Source organism: Sorex fumeus, unplaced genomic scaffold (genome assembly GCF_029834395.1).
Source record: "Sorex fumeus unplaced genomic scaffold, SorFum_2.1 ptg000033l, whole genome shotgun sequence".
Taxonomy (NCBI): Eukaryota; Metazoa; Chordata; class Mammalia; order Eulipotyphla; family Soricidae; genus Sorex; species Sorex fumeus.
In genome coordinates, this window is record NW_026606090.1 from 30,496,770 (window position 1) to 30,506,549 (window position 9,780).

At 49.3% G+C, this 9,780-nt stretch overlaps 1 protein-coding gene across 3 annotated transcripts in view; it reads right to left on the reverse strand.

The window, feature by feature from the left end:
* Positions 1-8,409, reverse strand: part of RBPMS (RNA binding protein, mRNA processing factor) — a 168,097-nt gene extending 159,688 nt beyond the window's left edge. Inside the window, exon 1 of one of the 3 annotated variants that reach the window (XM_056116928.1) lies at positions 8,077-8,405. In XM_056116928.1, the coding sequence (XP_055972903.1) occupies positions 8,077-8,142 (66 nt within the window). In that variant the 5' untranslated portion in view covers positions 8,143-8,405. Of the gene's footprint in view, positions 1-7,490; positions 7,584-8,076 lie in introns of those variants that run through there. The other 2 variants (XM_056116924.1, XM_056116925.1) reach the window with 2 other exon arrangements.
* Positions 8,410-9,780: the final 1,371 nt, after the last annotated feature.

Consider the following 9,780-nt stretch of genomic DNA (forward strand, 5'->3'; position numbering starts at 1 on the left):
TGTTTGGCCAGTACTTGGCACCTCATAAATACTCAATAAAAGTCAATTATTATTTCAGGAGCAAATGGACGGAAAGACTTCTGAACATTTCAAAGCATCAAATAGTTCTGCATTTTCTGTCATGGCTACCAGCAAAAAGGATGCGACTTTATTCTGGTAAGTCCCAACACACACCATCCCACCCAGGCCCAACACTGAAGCTGTTTAAAACCCAACTTCTTAAATTGTGGGTCACAATCCCAAAACTGAATGTTTCCAAAAGAACTGCTGATTTACTATCAGAAAAGGTTTGACTTGTATATCTATCTTATATACCGATACTCCTAGGGTCACAGAAGACGAGTTTAATAAATCAGTTTGTGGGGCCAGAAGAGAGAGCACAGAGGTTAAGACACTTGGCGCTGCAGGCAGTTGCCTCCTGTTCAAACCCCAGTACCTCATATGGTACCCCTGAGCACTACCTGGAGTGATTGCTAAGCAGAACAGGAGTAAGTCCTGTGTAGCTGCAGGTGTGGGTCCGCACACCCCAAAGTACTCCCCTGTCGGGCTGAGGGTATGGCTTAGCAGCAGAGTACTTGCCTTGCAAGTACTAAGTTTGGTCTACAACTCCACACAAACAATTAAAAATTATTATCCTAGAAAGTCAAGAAATGAATGTAAGGAATCATAACGCAAATTACCCCTGAAAGTCAAACAAGGCTCATGCCCATGATACGACACCCTCGTATCAACAGCGGCCATTTCAATCCCTGGCCCCTGGGCCAGAGAGATTGTATAACGGGCTATAGTGTACATTTTGTATGCAGAAGGCCGGGTTTCATTCGAGGCACCAACCAGACGGTCCCTCAGTAAAGCCAAGAGTGAACAGGAGCACAGAGCTGGGTGTGCAGTCCAAGACACCCCGAAAAATTAATTAAATGATTCATTAAAAAAAAATAGGGGCTGGAGTGATAGCACAGCATTTAGGGTGTTTGCCTTGCACACGGCTCGACCTGAGTTCGAGTCCCAGCATCCCATATGGTCCCCTGAGCACAGCCAGGAGTAATTCCTGAGTGCATGAACCAGGAGTAACCTGTGCGCATTGCTGGGTGTGACCCAAAAAGCAAAAAAAAAAAAAAAAAAAAAAAAGTACCTGGTCCCAGGTGGCTCAAGCCCCCTGAGCCACACCGCCACTCGGGCTCCAGCTACCAGTAAGGCTCATTCTCCTCATTCCTTCTAAGTTTTTTCTCTGACCCAAGCAACGCTCAAGAGGAACATTTGCATTCCCTTTCCCCTAGCCCGGGGCAGACACCAAGGTGCCAAATGAAACTGAACACAAACATTCCAAAGTGGCTGTCACACAGAGCGGGCCTGTTCGGAAAGGCAGGGCGCTCTTCCACCTAAGCTGGGCTTTTCCGGAAGCGCGAGACCGAAAGGTCAACTGGAGTTCCACAGCAGACCAAAGTCAAATGGTGAAAGCCCAAGTGCTCCTGGGAAGGCCAGGCGGGGCGGGGTGACGGCGCCAACGGGGAGGAGCCCTGGGCCTGGCCCCACTGGTCCACCTTGGGCTTCTCTGCATCCCACTGGGCAAGAGGCTACAAACCAAAGCTGCCTTCTCCCAGCTTATCTCCCACCCATCCTCCACCTGACCATCTAAGTTAGAAGACCCGATCTTGGATGACTCTGTTTCCTTTGGGGGCCTCACCAGGCAGTGCTCAGGGCTTATTCCGGGGTCTGTGCTCAGGAATCACTCCTGGCAGCACGCCGATGGGGTGCTGGGGATGGAACCACAGTGGCCACATCCAGGACAAACACCTTCATCCCTGCACTCTCTCTCTGACCCTGCTGATGAGTTAGAGAGGAATGAGTGAGACAGACCAGACAAACATTCAGAGTACTGGGTTCTGTCTTTGGGCATTAAAAATGTGCATCTTTTTACTCTGAATCATTTTTTCACACTGCATATCTCAAATAAATATTCACTTTATGCCTTATGGCTAAAAAAGCATAAAATAAGATTGGTAAGATTTTTTTTTCTTCACACTGTCACACTCCTCCCGTTGCTCATCAATTTGCTCGAGCGGGCCCAGTAACATCTCCATTGGAGACTTTGTTGTTACTGTGTCTGGCATATCGAATACGTCACAGGTAGCTTGCCAGGCCTTGCCATGAGGGCAGAATACTCTCAGTAGCTGGCTGGGCGCTCCGAGAGGGGTGGAGGAATCGAACCCGGCTCAGCCAGGCCATCAGTGCGGAAAGGCAAACGCCCTACTGCTGTGCTATCGCTCCAGCCCGATCCAATTGTTAAATTTAAATAAAAAAAAAAAAAGGAACTGCAATCCTGGGGGAAAATCATCTCTTTGAAATAGGATGAGGGGAAGCAAAGGTCCATTATCGCCACCTCTGAACAGCTGACACAGTTTAGACTTAGGTGTGCATCTGGACAACAAAGAAATGCTGTGGTTTTGGACTGCCAATGGCAGCACCTCAGATCACTACAGGAGTTTGGGGAACAGACTGAGAGAAATTCCCCCAGCACACACAGAAGCAGCCATTCTTCTAGTGGCCCGACTGGGGGACATGACTCTGACCAGCCCAAAGTCTCTGTTACCTACATGTATCACGAGAGGCTTCGGTGGCATCTTCAAGGCTAAAGACGCTGACATGGTTTTGTTCACAAAGTTAATTTTAAAAATTTAGGAAAAGACAATCGTCAGCAAGTAAATAAAAATGATCTGCAACTCACCAAGCGTTTAACTTCTTTATGTGTCTGTGTGTATACATTCACAAAGCTAAGAACTGACATCACAAAGAACTGAAATCTACTCTTCTCACTCAATGCTATAACATTATAAGAATTAGCCTCTCAATTAAAATGCAGGCAGAAACTGGAAGTGAAAGTTGAATTCTTCCCCCAGTCCTCAGAGGGAATGTGGCAACCCAACACCCTGAGTCCAGATTTCTGGCCTCCAGAATTGTGAGAGGAAAAAAAAAGGGGGGTTTGAAATCTCAAAAAAATATTATGTAAGCATCTTTTACTCTGAATCATTTTTTCACACTGCGTATCTCAAATAAATATTCACTTTATGCCTTATGGCTCAAAAAGCATGACTATGTAATGCTCAAAAAGAATGACGATGTAATTCTCTCAGAAAGTATACCGTGATTTACATATCTATTTTCCTAACTTAGACATATACACAATCTTGTGGATTTTCAGTATTATTAGTAACAACTGAAAACAAATCTTTCTGTGTGCTCATTATTTCTTTAAGTTCCCAAAACGTAAGAACTGAATCAAGCCTGGGACACATTTCCATATCCAATGTTGAAAGCTCCACTAAATTTTTATCACCCCTTCAATCCACACACCTTCCCACCACTTACACCTTCTTGCAACTTCTTTGGATTCAAAGCAAAAGTTCACAGGAACTTACAACTGTATGAAAGTACCCTTTTTTTGGATAAACAGTGGGGGAGGGGGGCATACTTGCTGGTGCTTGGGTCTAACTCCTGGCTGGCTCGGTACTCAGGGCTCACTCTGGCAGGGTTCAGGGGGACCCTATGAGATACCAGGGATAAAATTCGGGTCAGCCGCGTGTAAGCCAAGGCCCTTCTTGCTGCACTATTGCCCCAGCCCCTGAAAGCAACTTTGAAAGAGAGATGGCTCAAAAGGTTGGAGCAAATGCATTGCAGGATTCCCAGAGCTGGAAGTAGTAGTCCCTCCTAGCTATCCAGAACCAAAAATTACATTAAAAAAAAAAAGAAGAAGAAAAGAGGGCCAAGAGATGAATACAGAGATGGTAGAATGCAACTGCCTTGCATGAAGCTAGCTGGGGTTCAATTCCTGCCAAACGCTTAAATTCGTGAGCCTGGCTAGGAATAGGCGCCTTAGAGAAAAACTAGGAGTAAGTCCTGAGCACAGACAAGTTGGTCCAAAACAAACAAAATATGATAAATATAAGCAAAAAGAACCTCTACCCATTAGTTTATCCAACCCCCAAATGCCATCGGAAACAAGTCACTACAGAAAAAGTAACTTCAAACACTCATGTTATATGCTAGCATCTCATAGCACCATTTTGGTATGCTCAGTACATTTCCATCCAAAGCGCGGTCACCAAAACCTACTCATCAACTGAAACAGACTCTCTTAGCTTTGTTTTGGTTTCAAATATAACAGAAACACAAACTTTTATGGTAAGTTCATAAAACCATTTTGCTCTTCCCGCCCCCCCTCCTGTGTCATAACACTGATTAATGCTCAATAAAAAACGTGGGGTTGTCCAATCAAAAACTCACAGTTATCGCCTCCCTATGAGAATTTGAACTATTTTCATCACCCCAATATGTGAGCAATTGCTAAGCCCTGACAAGAAGGCCAAGGAAAGATCCCTTTTAACTTCTGGCTTTCTGGAGAGAGAGAGAGAGAGAGAGAGAGAGAGAGAGAGAGAGAGAGAGAGAGAGAGAGAGAGAGAGAACAGCAGGTAAGGCACTCGCTTCGCACGCAACTGACCTGGTATGTTTCTTGGTACCCCAGATAGAAACGGAGCCAGGAGTGATCACTGAATGCTGAATGCCAAGCTGGGAGAAAGCCCCCTCCCCGCAAATTTTTTTTATTTCAGGCTATGATACCTGCCAAGTATCTTTTTTGAGTAAAACTCATCAACTGCTTACTTTTCAAGTATGCTAGAGGACCAGAGCATATATTGCCTACTGAGGTTCATCCCAGCACTAAGTAACGTCCCTCAGCCCCAGGAGTAAGCCAAGTGTGACCCCAAAATAGAAACAAAGTATCCCTAATTTTTAAAGAACAATTTCATTTACCCTGGTATTTCAGTATAAGAGGCCTTTTAGAAAATTATTAGTCATCAAACTGTACCCCATGAATTTGTCATCAAAGCACCCCATGAATCAAGAAAAAAGCTTAAACCAAATTACCTGACTTCCATTTCAAAAACTTTAAGAAATTTCAAAAAATGACTACAAGATAATAATTGCCATATAGAAAAATTTAATGGATAGATATTTCACAATTCGATAATTTTAGCAAGTCTGGTTGAGTGCAAACTGCCAAAGGTGTTTTGAAACTCTTTTTCAAAATTAAGAGGCAAATTCCAGGAGCTCTACTCATTGTAAAAATGCAGTATGAAAAGTATCTAAGGACCAATAAATGTGTGTGTGTGTGTATACATGTAGGTGTATTCATAAGGTTTATGTATACATATATATGTACAGACTTATAAATCTCAGATGCCAGTAAGATTGTAACCACAATTTCTTTATCAGAACAACTTGCATAAGAACATTTGCTAGAGGCCAGGAAGTCAGACAGGTTATCTCTCTTACACAGGTGGCTTAGTTTAATCTTGAATTTTTTCCCTCTAAATATTAAATATAATCAATAGACGAAGTACAGGTCCTGTTCAAATTCTCAGAAACACAGAATCCTAAAAGACTGCAAAAATTCTTCTAAGTCTTAGACTATTTGTTCTAAACAACGGAACCAAGTGACCATCTCTATTTCAGGGTAAGCTTCAGAAACTCTCAACAGAACTACAATGTACTGCAAGATACTCATTTGAAAAAAATAATAAGAAAAAGAAAACTGAAAGTGGGGGAGGAAATCTAAATTATCCTGAATAAAGACCTATGAATTCAATAATTTTCTCTTAGAATTGATTGGATGCCTCCTAGTCAGTTCCAAGGCACCAGAAATTACAATCAAACATATTTTCCTCTTTTGTCATTATGTGCATAAACTTACGTGTCTGTGTGTGTGTTCTGTTTACTGGAAATCTCAGCCAAAGCATTTAAATACGCTTGAGAACAAATTGCAGATCTCTGGGTGGGCAGGGAGAGAATCCAGAGTGATGGTTTTGTGTAATGCGCATTAATCGGACTCACCAAATCCCGTTTTTACTTCACGTGTGGCTTACAGGGTTAGAAAGTGTGACTGCGGGGCGGGAAAGACAGGACACTGGGTTAGGTGCTTGCCCTGCCTGCTTTGCGAGCTGCTGACTCCAGGACCCCATCCCAGGCAGCCCACATGGTTTCCAGAGCCCGCCAGAAATGACCTCCGAGGGCAGAGCCAGGAGGAAACCCTGACTGAGCTCCCCCGACTGGGACCCAAAAACAAAACCAAAAAGTTTGACTCTCCCACACTTCTCCCAAAATCAGAAATCCAAAATACCACGAGGACAAAATTCCCTGAAGCTTTCCGGTCAACTTGCTTTCTTTTCCTACATTTTAAACACAGGCCCTTCAGGGTGTCTGCTGAGTACCTTCCTCTCCCAGGACTCAAGTTCTGCAAGCTTCCCACTTGCCTCTTTATTTTTGAAAAGGGGTTTGCAAAACCTACCGAAACTTCTTAGAGTCACATACCATTCCAATCTGAAAAGGAACATTGTCGGGACAACAGGAGAGGCAAGAGGCAGTAGTGGCCTGAGACTTACGCTGTACACAAAACCTCAAACAATAAGGCAAGTGTCCAGGAACAAGGCAGACAACAGGTCAGACCGGGAGGCAGGGCACCGGAGACGGAAAACTGGGATTCTAATTTGAGTTAGGTTTTAGATTGGGGACACTGAAATTTCTTCTTCTACAAAAGCAAAGCGTAAGTCATTAAAAGAGGATCTTTAATTTCCTAGATTAGCTTTTCCCACTACAAGTTCTCTCAATTGCTTAAGTGAAGAAAGATGGTTTCATACGGTAAAATTTTTAACCTTAGAAGTAAAGAGGTTGCCGATGTAAGACTTCGGAAGCAATTATTTTTTTTTTTTTGATGTGTTAGGTGCGCTAGTTAAACACAGCCAGTTCTTAAAAAGCAAACTTGTCACTTGTAAATTTTTATTTCAGTGCTAAGAAAAACTGCAAGGCAGTCGGCCAGTTTCAAGGAAAAAGTGGATCTTGCCATTCAAACTTCCAACTCTCTGAAAGTGTTACTAAGAATCCCTTCACTGGCTCAGAAACAAGCATATAAACACTTTCCAAACTAGCTTGTATTGAAACAGGCGATCTCCCCGGTAAGAAAACAATTTCAGTTTACTGCAATCTTTGTGACCGTACCCTTCCTGCAGGAGCAGGTCAAACCACAACGATTCCAAGAGTAAAATCTTGTCATTGTTTCGCATTGTTTTTAAAGTCCTTACTTTGCGCTTTGCAAATGGGTCCCATTTCCCAAGCGAACAATGTCCTGGGGGCTGATGTGTGTTAATTACATCTCCCACAATCCGAATATCAGTCTGCACACAGCACCGTAAAACAATCAGCATCCTCTCGCTTTAGAAATCGGTTTACCGTCTGTGTTCATGCCTGCTATTTATTCCAGGAGACACGAGCCACGCGTAAAGGTCCTATCCAGACGCGTAATTTTCTTACACCTCCACCCTCTCCAAACTTTTCCTAATAAATAGCAAAGCTCTGATCAGCGAGGCGCGGGTCTGACAAAGCAGGCGGATAGAACGACTTCCCTGGGCTCCATCCCATGCACCTGAAGGAAGGGGACCCACCTCGGGGGACACCACCAACGCCCTGACTACCACATTCCAAAACGTCGGTTCGGGGGGCTTTCTCCTCCGGGTGCTCATCGGATTGTTTCTACCCGGGGAACGCTCGGCAGCCGCAGCGTGTCCTCGTCCTTGCGGAGGCGCCGAGCAAAACTCCCGCTCGCTCGGGAGTCGAAGCGCTGCTACGGGCAGCCCCGTGGACCCTTGGGTGAATTTCAGCGCTGAACACCCCGACGCCGAGCGCAGAGCCGGCAGGGCCCCGCATCCGCCAGGACCCGACCACCCCAGGTCCGGGGTCTTTGACTCATCGGCGAGGAATGCGGCCGGTGGGTTATCTATTAATCCGGAATGCCTGAGCTGCAACGAGGTTTCCCCAAGAACTTTTACCGCGGGAGGGGGCGGGGGCGCAGAAGGTGCCTCTCGACCGGGACTTTCCCCCCGGAGCCGCACCGACGCCCCCCGCGACCCCCGCCGCGGACACAGAAACTTCTCCAGCGCCACACTCCCCCTCCCCAGGAAGCCGGCCGCCGCGGGGCCCGGGCCGGCGGGCAGGGACAAAGCTGGGCCGGCAGGTCCCGCGCCCGCTCACCTCCTCCTCCTGCAGGCTGGCCTCGCTCGGCGTGCTCTCCTTCTCGGCTTTGCCGCCGTTGTTCATCTTCCCGGGGCGGCGGTGGGCGCGCTCGCCCGTCTCCTCCTCCCTTCCCCGGGCGCCGCGAGGCTGGAGCCGGGGCCGGGGGTCCCGCGCGGGGGCGAGGGGCGAGCGCCGAGCGCGGCGGGCGGGCGGGCGGGCAGGAAGCGAGGATGGGGCGGACGAGCGCGTCCCGGGACGGCGCGGCGAGTGCTCGGGAGCGGCGGCAGGGAGGGGGCGAGGTGGCCGGAGGAGGAGGAGGGGGAGGAGGAGGAGGAGGAGGCGGAGGGAGAGGAGGAGGAGGGAGAGGAGGAGGAGGAGGAGGAGGAGGAGGAGCGGCGCGCGGGCAGCGCAGGACGCGGGGCCGGGAGCCGCTAAGTGCGCACCCGGGCCGGCTCGGGCCACCTTTGCCGCCGGCCGCCCGGCGCCCTCCCCTCCCCTCCCCTCTCCCCCTCCCTCGCGCCCGCCCCCGGCCTCCGCCCTCCCTGGACGCGCGCTGGCGGGCGCAGGGGCTGGGCGGAAGCGGCCGACCCCGGCCCGGGAGGGGAGGGCAGGGGAGGGGACGCGGGGACCCGGGAGGCGCGCCGGGGACCCGGGCTGGTGCGGCGTTTCTGCGCGCGCGCTTTGCACCCGCGGGCGAGCCCTCTGCAACGCCCCGGGACTGGCACGGCCGCCGGAGCCCTGCGAGGAAGGACCCGACAGTCCTTCCTCGACTGACTTTCTTCCCAAGCCCCGGGACGCGCTGCCCCGAGCCCCGAACCCCGCCACCCGCGCCGGCGCCCCGTCCTCCGACGCGGCCCCCCGCGCCCGCCCCGGCTCAGACTTCTCGGGGGCCCTTCTCGGACTGTGGAGTTAGTCGGGTGTGTTTGCCGGGCTGCGTCTCCCTGAGCCTTCCGGGAAAGATCTCCTGTTTCTCTCTCATTTCCGCGGCCCTTCAAACACCCTATTTCATGCGTGGTAGGCGCTCGGTGAGGATTTGTTGGCTAAGGGGATCATCGCCCTCCCCGCTATCGGCGCTGGCGGCCTGCACTGGGACCTTGGGGAAAGTCAAAGAACTGTTAAAAGTGGGGAGGGTGAACTCAAGGGTTTTGATGTTTGGGGGATGTTTGGATCACACCTGGCTCTGCGCCTATGGGAGGGTGGGGATGGAACCCGGCCTGACCAAGCGAAGCGCAAGGCAAGCGCTCTTCTGTCGCTCCAACCCCTCAAGGGTTGTTTTGCATGCGGGAAGCCCTGGGTTCAATTCTTGACACTGCATGATATCCTGAGCATCCCAGAGCACAGAACTAGGAGTCCCCTCTGACCACCGCCAGCTGTGGCAAAACACACACACACTTATAAGGAAAAAAGTGCTTGACAATTTGGACATGTGTACCAGCCCAGCATTCTGCACCACCCTGAGTGTTTATGCGAAATGAGCATTCGTGGGGGATTTTTGGAGAAATGAGAGCTCTTGGCCAGGGAAGGGGGTGGTTTGGGAGCCACGCCTGACTGCTCAGGGCTTAGTCTAGGCTCTGAGCTCAAGGATCACTCCTGGCGGGGCTGGGGGAGGGACATATGCAGTGCCTGGGTCAGGGATCAAATCCGAGTTAACTGTGTGCAAGGCATGCCCCCTACCAAAGTCTGGCCCAAAAGGGGCGTTCTAATAGTCATCTCCCAGAGTGT